This window comes from Ictalurus punctatus, chromosome 9 (genome assembly GCF_001660625.3).
Source record: "Ictalurus punctatus breed USDA103 chromosome 9, Coco_2.0, whole genome shotgun sequence".
NCBI classification, from domain to species: Eukaryota; Metazoa; Chordata; class Actinopteri; order Siluriformes; family Ictaluridae; genus Ictalurus; species Ictalurus punctatus.
Genome location: NC_030424.2, coordinates 21,474,778 through 21,494,129, shown reverse-complemented (window position 1 = coordinate 21,494,129; position 19,352 = coordinate 21,474,778). Strand labels below are relative to the sequence as shown.

At 38.0% G+C, this 19,352-nt stretch overlaps 1 protein-coding gene across 6 annotated transcripts in view; it reads right to left on the bottom strand.

The window, feature by feature from the left end:
* ttll5 (tubulin tyrosine ligase-like family, member 5) overlaps window positions 1-19,352 on the bottom strand; it is an 87,857-nt gene that overhangs the window by 28,336 nt on the left and 40,169 nt on the right. For 5 of the 6 annotated variants that reach the window (XR_001813625.3, XR_001813627.3, XR_001813624.3 and 2 more), the window contains exons 23-29: window positions 16,820-16,937; window positions 14,792-14,938; window positions 14,618-14,712; window positions 14,341-14,483; window positions 12,768-13,583; window positions 12,453-12,634; window positions 6,699-6,820 (exon numbers count right to left, since the gene is read on the bottom strand). Coding sequence is in view for 2 of the 6 variants with exons in the window: in XM_017476488.3 (XP_017331977.2) it covers window positions 6,699-6,820; window positions 12,453-12,634; window positions 12,768-13,583; window positions 14,341-14,483; window positions 14,618-14,712; window positions 14,792-14,938; window positions 16,820-16,937 (1,623 nt within the window). In the remaining 4 variants the exon portion in view is untranslated. The remainder of the gene's footprint in view (window positions 1-6,698; window positions 6,821-12,452; window positions 12,635-12,767; window positions 13,584-14,340; window positions 14,484-14,617; window positions 14,713-14,791; window positions 14,939-16,819; window positions 16,938-19,352) is intronic. The other variant, XM_017476489.3, reaches the window with a different exon arrangement.

Sequence of the window (19,352 nt, the reverse complement as noted above, 5' to 3'; positions counted from 1 at the left end):
AGTCCTTTTCATTAAAACTACTTTTTAAACTAATAGTATTTTAAATATATGCATGAAACATTTATTATTTTTCCTTTGTTTTCTGTTTTTGCCTTTAACCCTGTCCAGTTTCTCTGGGGTTTAAATATGAGATTGCACACACATAAAATCCCTTTATCACCCATTACTTTCAACACGAAAAGCTGAGGGATGAAACAATACACAAAATTCACATTGGATATGATGATACAGCAGTGTCTCGATACAATATTTTTTCAATATAACTGAAATAATCATTGCTTTAATATGTGCCTTCAATTTTCAGTTTATTAAAACATTGAACATTATAAAAGCACAATAATTGCAACTTAACAATTACACAGAGTGTGTGTGAGCCGTTTAGACTCTTAGCCACATATAACAAAACAAAAGCTGTGCATTAGAATGTAACAAATTTAAACATGGCAAGTTTTCAGTGGTGTGACTCTGAGAAGCATGAAGTTCTTCTTATTCTGTTTTCAGCTCTCAGAGTCACGCAGCTCTCTATAGCCTTAGATGTGTTTTGTATCCTGCGTTCTCCATTACCGAATATGATCTAAATGGCTAGGCATGAGACGATACACTAAAGCCATGAAACGAGACGTATCCCAAAAAAGACTTCACTAGATGATACTGACACGAGACCATACTGATGGAAATCAAATGTTAAATTTGAATACATTTATTTTGTAATGACAACAAATCGAACCACTGCAATATCAGCATACTGTATTGTAAGAAAAGTAGATCAGGATTTATAAAAATAAAATAAAATGCTCCCCTATTATTAACCTCATTTCATCTTACTCATCTTCATTTTCATCTTTTTCAGTGTCATAAATGTAATTGATGGCAACAATATTAATATGGAAAAATTGTTTGGTGGTAGACTGTGTCTTAAATTATGAAATAAAAATTTGTATCATCGCCATTCCTACTGCTGTCTGACATCCATCTTACATGCACGAGCACAGCACACTCACCAATTTAATTGTACAGATGAGAAAAACCAATTGTGATTTTATTTTGTATATTTCCTCATTTTCATGATTAATTTTTGGTTATGCCACAGCCAGCACAACGCACGACACATGTTTCTGAATCATTTAAGATGCGACTTATATCAAGAGCAGCACACAAGAGTTTATTTTAAATTGTGATCCAGGTGAAGCCAGCTGTGAAAGAAACCGTAGTGCATGTACATATAGCAGTTTACAGTAACTGCACTTTGGATGGCTATGCTATGGAACTGTTGAGAAAATGTTGAGCATTAGTGTACTGTAGGCCATTTATGGAATTCAATCCGTGCCAAAAGTGTTGAATGTAACTTTTCAAGAAACAAACAGAAATATACAATTAAAAAGATCCTTTTTGCTAATCATGGTTCATGAATGAGCTTTCATTTACACTTTCAAATCTTTCGTTTATGCTCTGCGAGTTTATGTTTGCCATTCTGGCACAAATCTCAAGTGTGGGCGGGGCTTAACAGTGATTACTCTTGTTGGCTAGTGAGATTTGGATCGACACCTTCCTGAAGTACCAGGAAGTACAGACTTTAGTGTTTTTTTGGAGAGCGTTATGGAAGCGGTTGTCTGTATAGTTATAATGTTTATACTCTGTAGTGGAAATTACGTACTTGCGTAGTATATTAGTTCGTAATTAATATTTGAGGTCTGGGTAGTCTCATACGACTATTTTTTTCGAGATGAGCTCTCAGAATGGAGAGTGTCATCATTGACCTCATCATCGTCATCCTATTCCTTTTCGGCTGGACACTTGAGCTGTCGATCCAAATCTCACTAGCCAATGAGAATAAAGCACTGTTAAGCCCCACCGACATGTGAGATTTGTGCCAGAATGGCGAACATAAACTTGAGGAGCATAAATGAAAACTCTGAACGAGTAAACGAAAACTCGGGCAGCGCATTCATAAGCCGTGATTAGCGAAAATGATTGTTAACAAAGAATGCTGTTTATTTAAAGACCATGTTTTTGCCATTTTTAAAAATTTTTGCCACAGAGTTTATTGTTTTTAGTTTCAGTGTTTTTCCTTCTTTCTCGATGTACATTTCTGTTTGTTTCTTGAAAAGTTACGTTCAATATTTTAATAAAAGTTTTTTCCAAGTTCATGTGGGTTGAATGAAATGAGGCTGTGGACTAGATCTGGAGTGTAAGATGAGGTAGAGCTCATAAAGAATATTAAACAGAAATATCATGATACACCTCAGAGAGGCAAAAGACTGTCTAAATGCAGCAGAGCGTTTGTGTGCATGAATGGGGATCCTGTATTAGCCATACATTTGTGGTATTAGTGCCAGTGTAATGTACACATATTTGGCAAAGTCATCACAATGTATTATTTCAGTTCACCAGTCACTGTTACAATTTACAGAGAAGTCAAAGCGCCCTCATAGACCAAACCTTAAAGAATTTTTCCAGCTCCTGCTTGACGATGAACACAGGAGCTTGTTCAGTAGTATGCTAGTGTGCTGTGTAAAACTGTGATTAGGAGAGGTTTGTATATTTTTTGAAACCCATGTAGCTTCTTCTGAGTTGAAATAAAGTGGAAGATATGTTTTCAGTAGCAGTGAGTGTGGCTTGATCAAATTTAAATGTTTATTTCACATCACATAATAAATGCTATCTTATAATACACAGCCTACTTTATTATGCAGTTTGTTGCATTGTTCAATCTACAGACATAAGAGCTTGTACAGAATGAAACAATTCATCTGTATTGCTACATTCTTAAGAGAGACACATGGTTTATGTTGACCTGCACAAATCAGGCAATGAATATAATATACATAAGCAGTTAAAAAAATACCATTAAGCACATTAAGGACCATAAGAAAAAGTTTTACATGTCTGAAACAATTTGGACCCGGGATCTGTACATAAGGAAAAGCACCTGATAGCCGCTGTTAAACATCAGGAGAAGTGATGCTTCGGAGCAGTTTTTTGGCTGATGGCTCAGCATGTGAATATTTTTAATATTCTGAATGGGCTGCCCAGAAAGTCAAGTTAAGCGTCTGAATACGGAGAACTTTCCCCGTGTATTGACGTCATTTTTAAACTTCATTTGCTGACTTAAGTCACCGACTCTAAATACAGCCTTAGAGCCTTTTTGTTATGTCAAACGTAGAAGAAAACCGATGTAGAACTGGAATGTCAGCCAAGTTAGAAGAGAAAGTCAACATTATCGTCTTATGCTGGGCTCCGTTCTCTTCTAACTGCACTCCAAACCCGAAATATGCAATAATTATGACATTCCGTTACAATCCTAAACCCTGCCTATTATTACTGTTTGCAAGCGGTACCCAATAACTTACTGGAAACGAATCTCTGTTTAAGCCAAGAGCAGAGACAGCGCACGATCAGTGATCCAAGAGCAGCTTAAATTACCGAAGTATTTCACAGACTTAACAACATTATCGTTTACAATGTTTGACATACACCACTGGTACAATCTAATATCACGGCGTTCAACAACCAGTCACATATTCTGCTGATTACTTCACTTAGTTGTCAGTTGTACTCAACAAATACAGGATGGAACATTAAACCAAGCCAAAGGCTGCATTATTTGTTCTTCTCTTCAGCAGGACACAATCTTGAGCTCCAGCAGTGTATTTAGGGTTACAGGTACAACTGAATATGGAATTCTGGAATATCTCTGTATCGGTACAATGGGTTTGGAGGAGGGGAGTAATAACAGTGGGAATATGGTTTGGAAGTGCTGACACAGCGTACCTGGCAGCCCCTGGCGAGAGCAACTTCAAAGGCCCCTACTCTTTGAAAGGCATCACGCCTCACCCCCTTGGCTTAAAGAGTCAGTATGCTTAACGGCTTCAGCATGTTTGGCACAGACCACTGGTCCCAAAATGCTGGACACAGAGCGAAGGCTCAGGAAATCAAACATTAAAGACAGAATTAAAGTCAACATAATCAGGCATACATATCCTAATAACATCTTTAAAAATTATGCTTTGGAATTCTTTCAGCATACGCAGACCTCATCCAAGGTGAGGAGTGGCAACAGCCTGGTTTGGTTTAATTTTGCTCGGTTTGGTGCACAGCAGACAGCAGCCAGTGGAAAGTTCCAGGCAGATGCTGTTCTAAAGAGATGCCACATTTTGACCAGAAATGAACCTTTAAACACAAACAAAATCCGACTGCCAAGACTTTCAAGGGAAGAAGAGGTCAAGGAAACGACTGAATTCTGCAATCGCTGGGGACAGAACAATTAATTATTACTAATCTCAACAGTATCGAGGACTCCGGGAGAGTCAGCATGGCGCTTACTGAACACAAGCAGTACAAACAGAGTAGATGAAAAGGTGCTCTGGATTAAATAATAATGAGAAAGCAGAAACAGAATATGCCATCAAGGCATTTAAGCGTATAAGATGTGAAAGCCTGTTTTGGATATCTACGCAAGCATGCTGTGAGAAGATTAGAAATTCACTACGTCTTTTACTTTCTTTTGTGGAAATAAAAACATTTTTTAAAAAGGGAAAAGCCAGACATTCCAAGAATTCCTTGACAGTTCCATACTTAAGGAAGGGTTGGACTAGAAAAACAGACACGGCTAGATGAGGGCCAAAGTGTCTGAGACATGGTCACCAACCGATCACTATAAAACTGAGGAAACCACATAAGCTTAACCCTTCCTCTCATTACATGGCACTGTGGGAAGCACTGTATGAACACCTCAGTTTACAAGCGACGATACTGCAGTATGAATTCCCAGGTGTCTTACTGCATGCACGCAATAAATGTGCCCATTTTATGTTCTAATATTTTAGCATCATGTAACACTCAGTACATTTACATGGACAACAATAATCCGATATTAACCCTATTAAGACGATACTCTGATTAAGAAACTAGCATGTAAACAGCCATTTTTTATTACCTTAATTTGATTAAAGTCATACTCGAAGTAAACACGAATTGAATTAAGACATGTGGAGTATTCCTGCTTTAACCACATTATCGACGTGCGTTACAGACATGTACACACCTTAATCACACTATTAACGTCGTGTGGGAGTTTTCACCCCATTTTGCGACAGGACACGATCACAGACGGCAGTGCTCGACCGTTTTACGGCAAACAAGAGAGCACGGCTGCGTCCCAAACCACGTACTATATAGTATATTACCTACTATATAGTAGGTGAAATACATGTGTTTCGGCTAATATATAGTGGGCAAGTACGCAGTTTCGGACGCAGCCCATGGCTTCAAGCAGTCATCTATTTGCATGTATTGCAAGACAAATAATTAACTGCACTTGAAGCTTTCATAAAATTAAAAATACAAAACACCCATAACTGTATACAGTACCATAAGGAAGACGAGCTGTATGTTGATACGTGAAATTCTGGAGGAACGTCGGACGGTTTGGCGTGGGGACGTAATGGCGTGTGCCGTTAATCGAATTCATATTCTATAACATGTAAAACAGGAACATGAAAGGAATATTCTAAAAGCAATCCATATAAACACCTTAATCACAGTATTGTCTTATTCAGAATGAGGTCAATAATTAGATTAATGCTGTCCATGTAAACTTAGTCAATGTTGCAATACAAGTTCTAGTACAACTCTAATTTCTAGGAATTCATGATGAACTAGAAAGGCACAGGAATTTATACTTTACTTCTTTTCACAGTTATCTTCCACTTACTCTCACGTTCTCCCCTGCTGAGATGACAACACGAATATGTAGGTGATTGTCTTTATTCGCCAGGAATTTAACAGACAAATGTCTAAAAAACTTTTTCACTGCCTTTAACAGATAAGATAATCTTACATTTCAAAGGCGTAGTACCTGCCTAGCAGTCTCACCACTTAAATGACCGCTTTTCCTTCAAAACGTAGACTCCCAGCTCTCTTTAAAGATTCTTCAGAGACCATTAAACTGGCCTTTAAGGTTTTATTGCCTGTGACCGATTTAGCCAACACAAACTAAGCACCTATAAAATTGTCCAGAAATGATTACACTGAGAAAGCTTACAGAATTCTAATTTGCCTCTTCAATGAAGCACTTTCAGTACATCTTTCTGTAACATGCACTGCTTGAAGGGAGAGAGTGAATCAGGTAGTCAGATGAGAAGTTCTGTCTCTTTCACCCTGAACCGATTTCTACAGACAATTCATGCTTCTCTGGCAATACACTGAAACCCTTTTATCCCATCACATAAAGAATGTGATTCGCATTCTACATCATGAAAAGAACCACATACAATAAGGGACATTTTTTGTTTTTAAATTCTGTAGGTTTTTATATTAAACTGGGGAAAAAGTAATGCATGATGCAACCACAGAACCCAATTTCACTCCAATTCTAACATTTACCATGGCACTGAGGAAACATACTAGAGCTAATCTGGAACACTTACCCTTTGTTCACTTCCAGACACATTAGTGCGTAAAGTGGGTGTATTTGTAATAGTCAAAATACATAAATGTACTGTAATGGTACCAAAAACTACACTGGTTTAATGCTACATTACAGTGCTGTATGGCGTGATAGTTTACACTTGTTATCACAAACCTATAAAAGATTTGTGAAACAACTTCTGACAAGTCAGCCTGGCAGGCAAGGGTTTAAACATTGCTCCCTCCTGGTCCACACACACATACCAGGCGCACACATAATGTGTACTTACCTCACAGCACCAGAGAGGTTCATGCCTGAGTGTTGAGCTGTCGCTGTGTCGGGCCGAGCTCCTGACGTGACACTCTGCACTCCTCTGCGGAAAACTCCTTTAGCTAGGTTCAGGTTGGTCAGCTATGCAAAATAAAAATAAAAAGTTATGAAATAACAACAAAAATAAATATTGTTCTCTTACTTACAGCTCTAATTTTTATATTCAAAAACTGGAGTTTAACACACAGAAGAGCAGAAACTTTTGTAGTTTGCATTAGTATGGTTACGCACAGCATATGTTTGTTTTTTTCCTTGTAAGTGCATGAACAATTGCATGAATAAATGTTATGCAGATAACGTTGTGGTGAGGCAGAGCCAGTTAAAGACCAGAGCAGTGATCATTCTTATAGCTTGTTCTCTCGTGTCATTATTCTGCTCATTATTATTGTAATTATTGTCATGCCATTATTACATTATTACTGTCACTAACTTCTTCACTGGTTGAAACTATTAAAAACAATTGTCTGCTCCTACTCACGACACACAAATACAACAGTGGTGTGTAAAATCAACACATAATTCTATAGCTCAGAATTGAGATGTTATCCATTCATGGAGCCATTAACAGACGTTTAGGAAATAAGCAATTATACAGACAGCTAGTCTCTAAGCGCAGGATGTAATTACACACTTCTTTGTCTCTTTCCCACTCTAATAATGAACACATATACTATAAACAAACCCTAGGGTCATCAAAAGCACTGGACCAAGACATGGGAAAAGGATGTAATATAGACTGGAGCAATTAGGCAGCTGGATAGATTAAACAGCTAATAGAAAGCTTCCAGATTCAAAATATTGAATTTTGGAACTATGGCAATATACCACTTCTGCTCTTCCTGCTCCTCTGGAGATGACAGAGCTGTTTATTTTCCCAGCGTTTAAGGCTGCGTTTCTAGACAGGTGAACAGCTTAGCAGTTTGTCTGGTTATCATACCAGAGAAAGGGGAAATGTCAGGCATTCCTCAGCGACAGGTGTTTAATTTAATGCAAGATCTGACAGAGTACAGGCAGACCTTTGGAACCTCCATGGGCTTCAGGGAAAGAGTTTATTTTCTAATGTTACACATATTTGGTTGAGATCTGCCATCCTTGTCAATTGTCAATATACATCAAGGTCAGTGACTCCAAAACACAACATGCATGACCTGCAAATGTCAAGCATTTAGTGAGTAAGTTTGCTCCACTTCTCAGTCATACTAATTATGAAAGTACACCGGGCACACTATGGAGCACGGTATTAACGCTCTTCTAATTCCAAATGTAATTCTGAGCCATTAGAAAAAAGTTTCTTAAACTAATTTGTTGCAGAAAGAGCTACAAGAAAAAGCTGCTATATAAAAATATCCCTGTATTTGGATTAAGCCTGTCTGTGGATCTATTGCCACACTGTAGTGCCCCGGCTGTCGCCAGCACAAACTAAAGGAAATTGCCATCATATTTCAGCCACACTACAAACATGCCACATGCCAGAGATGATGACCAACCTCGAGTAATGACTTCATTGAAAAGATAAATGTACGCTGCTTGACTTAGGTCAGAAATGCAAACTATGTGCCTTTTTCAGACCCTTAAATGTTCATTTTACTGGCATACTGACCAAAGAGCTAAAAATATGCATAAATCATCAACAAGTTCTCTATTATGTGTAGGTACAGACAATATCTAAAAAGATATGTCAGTGAAAATATGATGTTTTTCCAGCCGAAAAGATTTGCTGGTAGATAAATGAATTGTCTCGAAAGATTGTTTTGAAAAAAATACCAAGAATCCAAGATGGCAGAGTCTTTATGGGAATATAACGGTCTGGGCTGCATTGGTGTGTGCTTGTACATGTCTGTCTAAAGATGCTTGGTAACGCTGAAAGGTTAATACAGGATGGCCGGCCATCATATTCTTCTGGCAAAGGTCATGGGCGACATTCTAAGTCTGACTATAACAATTGTATAACAGTCCTAATAGAAAGGGGCATCTAGAAATCATCATCATCATGTGTGATCTTTTATCAGACATGCGAAACAAAAAACTTTAAAACAAGCAGAACATTAGCTGTAATGTATAATGTGACAAACCTGCAAACATATTTAATATACTGTACACGTATAATGTAGAGGAATGTTGAAGGTACAAGCAAATGATGTTGTGGTTATCAAGTACAAAAGGAATAAAACATGGAGGGGCATGCTGTTATAGGAAAATAATCAACGCCGGGGTGATATAATGCGGCCCCACGTCAAGCAGAGTTACTGTTACCACCCCAAAGTTGATCATTTTCCTGAAGTGTTTTATTGTTCTTATTTTTTTTTTTTAATAAAAAGATGAGCCAGATGTGAGATGAGCTAATCGGAATATTAATCTGGAATGATTCGTGCAGATGTTTTGAACTCTCCAATATAAACTGACACAGCCTGGAAGCTCTGTCCCCTTCCCCCAATCTCACATGCTCTCGACTGAACTCGTGCAGGCCTCCACACTTTCTGTCAAAGTAAATGCAGAGTGTTTTGAGTTTATTAATATGAAATAAAATCTGTGTATGTTCGACAAGTATATAGTCAACATAATTTCACTATGTGAATTATTACAAGGGATGCAAAAAAAAAAAAAAAAATCAGCAAAATAACAAATGTGCTGTTTTTTTTTAATCAGAAAAAGAAAAAAGGATGAAAATTTGGACCTAAAAATATTAAAAGCGCCTACAATATCATGTGTCCATTCTAACCCTTTACAAATATTGCTAATGGTGATGATAATTAGAAAGTGATTATATACTTTATTAAATAGCTCTCAGACAGAAGATCAGCAATGAAAAATTGGTCATGTGGACATTAGACAACCAATTTTTAAATGGATCTTATAGGTTTTAGATTGATTTGATTTTATAGAAATTGTACTACTACTACTACTATTACTACTACTATTATTATTATTTAGTTTTTTGTTTTCTTTTTACTGCACCATCCACCATCCAACTGAGTTTTTAGCTTTCCCTCACTAGCCTCTCTTCTCTCTCTCTCTCTCCATCCTAAAGACTTTCCCATGTTTGAAAAGTTAAAGTTACAGTAAAAGTTAAAGTTACTTGTATCTGCCATACAAGTCCCTGTTTAAGTTGTTGCCACAGAAATGATGACATTAGAAGCACATTAATATAAACCTAAAAGCCAGAACTAATGTCTGAGCTATTCTGTTATAGAAAATGAATTAACACCAAATAGAATGAAGCATTCAGCAGCGGTGTGGTATAATTTGGAATAATTCATTAGCATATGTGATATTATACAAATTGTTTGGAAATCCAAATGCATGTCACACAACTCCTCAAAATTCAAAACCCAAATGTAAACTTGCCACGTTGGCTGAAAATTCGATGATGTAATGAAAAATTGCATGGAGGAAATAATCGATCAAACAATTATATCAAAATAATATGAAGACTGGATATAGCCTACTTAAAAGAAAACCACACCAGAACTTTATGGTCAACTCGTAAAAACACACATAAGATCCTGATGCTATGTCTTTCATCAATACAAACGTTCACCCAAACGGAAGAGGTTCTTGGAGCACTGAATTTGCACTATAACTATATCAGCATTTGACAGACTTACAGTAATACTCAACAAACTAAGCGAACATAAATATCTCACTATGTGACCACAATGCTTTTATGACCCATCAGCAGATACTGACAGCAAAACTGCCTCTAAAAGTGTAATTGGCTTATCATGCCTTGCAGATGCAGTGGGATTTTTGTGTGGGTTCTGATGTACGTTTGTGTCTTTTTGATATTTATGCACTATTTTTTTCTATGCCCCACTCTCTTAATACATGAAGCACTACAAAGTTTGCTTTACATTTGAATGAATTCTAAACTCTAAATAAAGCAGGACATAAATTTGTTCATCTAATCCATAAAACTAAGCTGGAAAGTAAAATGGTAAATGGTCTGCACTTATTTGGCGCTTTTTTTTAAACCTTAGCGGCTTTACACTGTTTCTCATTCACCCATTCACACACACACACACACACACACACACACCAATGACAGCAGAGCTGCCCTGCAAGACGCTAGCTTGCCATCGGGAGCAACTTGGGGTTCATTGTCTTGCCTAAAGACACTTTGGCATGTGGAGTCCTGTGGGCCGGGAATTGTACCGCCAACCCTACAATTAGTGGACAACCCGCTGTACCACCTGAGCCACAGCCGCCCAAGTAACGTGCAATAAAATCCAGTGTTGAATTAACACCTACAGTGTTTATTCACATCCACTCGGACACAAGTGAACACTGAAAGAGTTAATTCAACACTCTAGGTGTTAATTCAACACTGGGGATTTTGCTGTGTGCCCGAATGAACTTTCTATGATAAACAAAGCAAACACCTTCTAATGTAACAGTATACATTAGAGTGAAAGAGTAAGGGGAGGCAGAAAATGTGCAGTCTGTGTGGTCTGGTGACATCGCAATAAGGAGAAAGGAAGGGAGGGAATTAGGAGGGAACTCAGCCAGTGGGCTTCCCACTGCAAAAAAAAAAAAAAAAAAACCTTCAGGGCAGAAATGATAGAAGAGAAAAAACAAGAGCACTCTTACTCCCTCACTTGGTGCCAATTTGCTACATTCTTCTATTTATAAGCATCAATTACTCAGAAAAAAAAAAATCTGCCTGCCTGTTAAATATCAAAACAAAGCACCTCTGCTGTAGAGCATCTGATAATGAGACCTCACACAAAGCTTTGTATCTTCCACAAGCCACCATGTTGTACCCTACAGTACATCTCTGGTGTTTGGCTTTGCTTAGGCACCAACAAAATGATCAAATGCTAACAACAAAAAGTAGCATGTAGAATCTCTGGTACTGTGCCAATGTAGGCATGACAGAGTACTATTAACTATGAACGTGCACCTTGTATTCTGCACACATATTACCCCAAAGACAAATGGTGTGATGCCTGACGCAAACCGTGATGAATTTCTTTGTGTGTGTGTTTTATTCCTCTTATACCAGAATCAACAACTGCAATTTATAAAAATATTTATCAGATTATTAATGAAGGCATGTCATGATTTTACCCATTTATAGTTATGTTGTGATAGTTACTATTATCACTTATGTTAGAGCATCTATAAACAGCTGTTCCCTCACAAGACTTTCTCTCAAAGTTAACAAAATGAGTCATATCACCGAGAAAAAAAGGAGGTGCCAAGTCCTGTCCAGAAAACCTGCTTAATACCGTTATAACACGTTGATACTGGAGACTCTTTCCATAAATGTTAAATAAAAGTCTTCTTACAGAAAACTTCTTTATTTTTCTTTGTTAAATAACACATTCTGTAATCCATTTATTATTAGCCTTAAATTATTATGTCGTATTTTGATAACCGTTTGTAGTCGCATAATTAATAGATTTGTGTTGTAGAACTTTCGTGAGACAAGTTAGTTCCTGTTATCAGTTACATTTTAACAGCTATAATCAGTTGTTCCTTCACTAACTTTCTTTTTGTTCTTTCTTGAAGCTAATATGAATGAAAAAGCCCTCGGTCCTGAAGAATGTCCCTTGGTGGAAAACTTACTATCGATTACAAAGCGCCGACACTGAAGACTCCTTCCATAAATTTTAAATAAATGTCTCCTTGCAGAACGCTTCACCATATCAACCATTATAAGTTCCTGTGAATGAGCTGTTACTCTAGAAATGATAAGTCCCTGGGCACTCACATGTTGTGTAAGGAGACTAATGTGGCTGGAGGTGCTGTACTGGCGAGCTGCTTGTTTCTCCACTAGTTTCTTCAGGGCAGCCACAATAGCCTGCTGATTTGACTGGGCCTGTGCTGAGAGTGAATCTGGCTCCTTAACCACTCCTGCAGAGGCAGGTCTGGACTTACTGGCCTTATTACTCACTGAAAAACGAGCAAAATATACAGCAGGTTTAAGAGCTCATTCTTTGTGAAATTATTTCATGTGACCTTCTTGTTGGGGGAGCACACAGTGTAATACATTCTATGTGTAGCTGACTGAAGATAAAACGGTTACCTCGCGGTGCAGAAGCGGGCCACAAGACTTTCTGACTGTACATGTTTGTAGTGCAGGCACTAGAAGATGAAACACCACTAGTGACCAGCTGTGCCATTTGTGAACCCGGGGTTTGTTGTAGCACTTCAGTAGTTGTAAATGATCCAGGTGAATATGAATTTGATGAAGGCAACGTTACTCGTGTAGGCCGCAGAGAATTTGTGGATGAAGAAGATAAAGTAGTTTGTGGTTTGCTTTGAGATTCAGCATGCAGGTGTGGGGGAGGATGGATATAAGGAGGAGGTTGAGCCTGGGGCTGAGCTTCAGGTTCAGATCGTGGGAAACATTGCTGCAGGTGGATATGCTCACAGTCTAGGGCTGCACGATATGATGACGTGTGCTGAGAACCCTGGGTCTTGACTTGCAATTTACAACTTTTTGCAGGCTGCTCGATGACCTCTTTAACCATTTTTGACAGTTCGTCATTTCCGACAATTGTAATGTGGGATCTTTTACTCCAAATTTCTCCATCTTGTAAACCTCTTGTTTTGCTTTCATTAGTTTGAGGCTCAAAGGCAGTTGAGGCCTCAGGCTGACCTTCTGTCACTGTATTTCCATTTAGAATTTTGTTGTTTCTGTGTCCACCATAATTTAATGTTCTATATTTGTCACTATTTTGGATAGTGTTACTATGGCTGTTCGTGTTCACAGTTATACTGCTTTTGTTGCATCCTGGTCTGGTTACACTCTCTTGGATTTCTTTGTTTTTTGGTGAGTCGGCCTTGGCAGTCAGCGACAATCCTGAAGCACTAGAGCCTTCTTTGGCTTTTACCGGAGCTGGATTGAGGGAAAGATAATAAATAAGCACCATCATAGAGTAGTGATATCACTGTGATTATTCTAACATTTTTATATCATACAAGTGATTTTTATTGACACTCTTCAGTTCCTTAATGTAGTGGATGTAAGATATAAAAAGTAATTATTGTAAATTAACATTGATAAAACAACTCCTCATTAGCGAGTATTGATTTTCCCGTGGTCGGTTACACGAATGCAATTCTGCAAAATCTAGTGTTCACAGATCCATATTATCCTAGTTCTCTCGTGTTAGTTTGTAATATTTTTTTTTTTTACAGTTTTCTTGTACTCCAAATTTTCTACTTCCTTAGTTCAGTATTGTTCTAATCCTTAGGTCCTTGTGATTTTTTTTCTTCCATGTTGCAGATACTTTTCAGTGTGGCCTGGTTTGATCTCAGCCTGCCTTGGAACTGAGAATGTATTTGCCAGTGTTTACTCCATGATCTGACCCTAGGCATGGGCTCCTAATGTGTTACAGTGTGCATCCTAAAAGTCAGTTTACTCCACAATGTTCCTTTCATGAATTTAATCAATGATGACAAGCACATAGAGATATACATGCCAGGATATTTCCCACCCTTTAGTAGTCATAGGCTTTGAATCACTGGCAAAAATACGCAAGATTAAAACAACACCGGTTGTTTTGTCGTAATACTATTAGATATATTAAAATAATCAATCGTTTTCACAGACATGCATATTAATTCATCATAAATACTGTGTAAATGCTTACTTCGCCTGCTGTGATGCTTTGTTAGCGCTCCTGAGCCCTTACCGCATTCTTCATAATGGTCTCTTCTGGAACTCCCCAGAAACACGCTGGCAGACTTATTCTTGTGTGTGTAGAAAGTGAGGACATCTTCTAGATCACTTTCACTTTGAACAGGTGAAATAAGACAAATCCAGAAATAAATAAACTCAATCCTGCTCTGATATTATATTATATATGTAACTAAAGGGTTCACATGACCAATATATCATACAAAAGGAGTGATACTAAGCACACCAACCTTGCTTCCAAAATAAACTCCCGAAACACATTTGAATTGATGCACCGGTCTTCATCTTCAGGCTTTTCCAAACATTTTACCAGTTGTTCTGTCTCCTAGGTTACAGATATGACTTCAGTTAAGTCATTTATCTACCATACAAAAAAACTTACAATTACATGTGTAACATCAGACCTGGTTATAACAGTGGATGAACTCTCCGAGCTGATGGGCCAGTATGCGACGGCGGTCAGGCAGGGAAAGCTGGCGGCTGGGTAACACCACCTGCATGTCCTGCTGCAGGTTACTGGCAGCTCGCATCAGAAAACGCATTACCAGCTCCTACAGCATGACACAGGGTTGAATTATACATGGAGAAATTTAGCAAAGGGGTCATACAGTAGTTTTCTAGTACTGTTAAGACATGAAAGAAAAATATTAAAGAATTGTTTTATAGCAGAGGTATTGAAACTTTTTTCAAAGAGGACCAGATTAGATCACATCAAAATACCACAGGTCTGGTCACCAAATGTGTGTGTGTGTGTGTGTGTGTGTGTGTATCTACAGTCACCAAGAAATTTATTAGGAACACTAAATTAATACTGGGTTGGGCCTCCCTTTGCACTCAAAAAAGCCTCAATCCTTCATGGCATGGATTCCACAAGCTGTTGGAAACATTCCATTGAGATTCTGGTCCACGTTGACATGACTGCATCATCCAATTCCTGGGGGGGATTTTCACGTACACTTTCATGCTGCGAACCTCCCATTCTACCACATCCCAAAGGTGTTCTATTGGATTCAGATCTGATGACTGGGAAGACCACTGAACAACACTGAACTCATTGTCATGTTCATGAAACCAGTTTGAGACAACATTTGCCTTGGACATGGTGCATTATCATACCGGAAATATCCATAGAACATGGGTAAATTGTGGCCATGAAGAGAAGCACATGGTCAGCAACAATACTGAAATAGGATGTGGTATTCAAGCGACGACTGATTGATATTAACATGCCCAAAGTGTGCCAAGAAAACATTCCCCACACCAATACACCACCTCCACCATCCTAAACTGTTGAAACAATGCAGGTCCAAGGATTCATGATGCATGCCAAATTCTTAACAGAAATCAAGATTCATTAGACCAGGCTACATTTTTCAATTCTTCAACTGTCCAGTTTTGGTAAGCCTGTGCCCACTGCAGCCTCAGCTTTCTGTTCTTGGTTGACAGAAGTGGAACCCGATGTAGTCTTCTGCTGTTGAAACCCATCCACCTCAATGTTTGACGTCTTGTGCATTCGGAGGTGCTTTTCTGCTCACCACAATTGTATAGAGCGGTTATCCGAGTTACTGTAGCTTTTCTGTCAGCTCGAGCCAGTCTGGTCATTCTCCGTTGACCTCTCTAATCAGCAAGGTGTTTCTGTTTTGCCATTTACTGGATTTTTTTCTTTATCGCACTATTCTGAGAAAATTCTGAGACTGTTGTGTGATGAAAACCCCAGGAGATCAGCAGTTACAGAAATACTCAAATCAGCCTGCCTGGCACCAACAATCATGCCATGATCAAATCAGTGAGATCACATATTTTTACCGATGATTGATGTGAACATAACCTGAAGCTGCAGGCCCTTTTCTGCATGATTTTATGCACTGCTGCCACATGCTCAGTAGATATTTGCATTAATGTATGTGTACAGGTGTTCCTAATGAAGTGCTCAGAGAGTGTACATACACACACAGACACGCATCTATAAATATATATTAACAAAGTAGTGGTGTGATGATGCTACAACTCTGAAATTGATTATTTTCCTATAACAGCACATCCTAAAGTGTTTCCACTCTAAATTCTTAATGTCGTGAAAAGCCCATAAAAAAACTTGGTTCATGCTATTGCTTACATTATAACAGCTTGAAACAGTAATCACGCACTAGCAAGAAACCACAAAGGCCACCATTCTGAAGACTTTTCCATATCAGAAAATGTAAAGAAATTTATTTTTGGAGACCCCACCCAAAATGCTAAATAACTGTAATGTGTCCATCTTACAAAACCCTGTGATTATACACCTGCAATCTGCGTAACAGCTGGCACGACTGTCCAAGCTGCGGTCAAAGAAAATTTAATAAACACTTTCTGACCAGTCAGAACTGAGAATTGTGGTGTGGTATGAATATATGTTCAAAGTAAATCATGTATAATAAAAAAACAAATACCATCTGGTCACTGTCCTTTTGTGCCCAGGCAGGGGTAGTGTTGGTCCTGCTCTCTACAAGCAGCCTCATCTGGACCCGCTGGAGATAGAAGGAGAAGGCCATGCGTGCCTGAACCTTACTGCATAAGAGAAAGTGATAGTGGAGAAGACACAGGAAGAACAGATGGGCGAAATGGTTAAGATCATAAAACACAAACGTGTGATTAGGAGAACATGGGGATAGGTACATAGACAAGGTAGAGAGAGAGAGAGAGGATTAGAAACAAAAAATAAACAAATAAACAAAAGCAAAAACATATCTGAAACCTGAATCCTGTAGAAGGTGGTGAAACAAAATCTCACACCAAGCATGTGTTTGCCTTTAACTATCTCAACTATGCTCTTGTTTGTTGTTCTGGAACAGCAGAAGTCATACAAAGTGGTATGCGTCAATGCATCAAAATATTTGTATAGATAGTATGTCAAGAAAAAGAATGCCATAAATTATGATGTATGGCTAATAAACTGTTTAGATGTCCTGGAAGAACCTGAGGTGAGCAGTGGGACTTAAATGTTTGGAAAATGTTTTGGAAAAAGCTGTCAAACACAAACAATGATATACTGTATTCTAATTGCCCAGGTCTCTTTTCGGTCCTGGCAAGCGCAAAGGAATTTCTACAAACTCAGACTTGCCATTATAATTCCCTACTCAAATTACAAATTTTGATGGGCTTTATAAGCCAAGCGGAGAGTGGTGTCTTTGTTACACTTTCGACAGGAGTATGCAATATTCATTAATGTCACTGTATAAAAAAAGAGCAGGTTTAAATATTTTTGTAGGGCTCTTGCATAACATGAGGAAGGAGCGAACGTGTTTTAAGCCTTTCCAAGTTCCTGTTAAATGTTAAACAAAGGGAAGACAGTCTGACTCCACCAATCAGACAGCCAATTGGAGCCATAGAGGTCAAGGTTAGCTGGCATGATTTGCTGGCTGAGGAAGGATCCACTTCCTGTGTGTATGAGGTAGACAATGAGGAGTCATGCAAAAGAAGACACGCTGCATGAACAAGACAACACAGCACAGCCAGAAGACAACCAAACTTTTTGTTTGTTTGTTTCTTAAAGAAAAAAACTAAATAAGCAAAAAGATTTCCTTGGATACTGAGGTTAAGGTTAGGGTTGAGTTTAGGGTGTAGACAGAGTAGATAATTACTTATAGCAATAATTATGTCAGTAGAAGGTCATCACAAGGATAGTAAGAGTATTTGTGTGTGAATGTTTAGTGAGTTTATACATAGTGTAAACAACTTCTTGATTTTTATTAGTGGAAAAGAAAGAGATCAGACTTATGGTGGCATCCTGGGAAAGGAATATGAGAAAACAACAAAATATATTCCACAATTAACCACAGCAGGGGAAAAACAGATGAACTAGAAGGGGGGGTATGGTCTCCGCTCTTAACTTAACATCCGTGACGTTTGTAAGTTGCTTTGGATAAAAGCGTCTGCTAAATGAATAAATGTAAATGTACTACTATGGTAGTATTTAAATGATTAGCCTAATGTGAAGGCACCAAAACTGGAGTACACAATTCAATTCAGTTGTATTTGTTTGTATAGCACTTTTAACAATGGACACTGTCCCAAAGCAGCTTTACAGAAATATATAAATTCAGGATATAGATTTTAAATGTATGAATTTACCCCTATGCCAAAATGTTTAGTTGTTTGTTTTGTTTTTTTTGCCTTACTACAATAAAACCATTTGCACAACATTGCAGTTCAGAAATTGGAAACTATTCTGTTTCCTCACAGTAAAATGAACATATTATGACGCATAAAATAGGACTGCATTTTATCTAATGCAAAAGGGAAGGAATCCACTAGAGTAAACAACCAGTCAGTCATCTATGCGAGTAGAGGTTCTCAGTAAGAATCACTTGGTAATGAGGTTATTGGTATAAATTACTTTGGGAGCTCTGCCTTAGGTAATCACAATACAGTTATGCTTCATAGTAAATGTATACAACATTAGTTGTGATCTACTAATTTAATTGGACAAGTGGCATTCCAAGAGTGCTGAAATTTTGTATAACAGCAATAATACATTTTGCTGTTTGTATCACTCCTGTTGTCTGTATTCGCTACATAAAATTCCAATTCTAGCAATAGCTCCGTAGTAAGTGCAGTAAGTACTGCATTTACTACGGGCTGTCAAGTCAGTCTATTTGTTGGCAACGCTTGATCCACTAAATCAATTAAATGTCAGTTACTCAATACTCATTTCTGGTTAATAGAACGGTTATATAAAAGCAGTAATCACACTAGCAGTTGTGCTGTTGTACTGAATATCAGAAAAGCTGTGATTACCTGTATCCTTGTGCTTATATTCAGTACTACAGCACTCTTGCCATATTGCTTAACTGAATAAGATACTGCTCTGCAGGTTTCCCTCTTAATAAACTAGAATCTTTCGACTTTTATCCATTCAGCTCAAATACTTTGTCTTGCAGATCTTCACTCATAGAAAGTACCAAATAAATAATTCATCCTCTT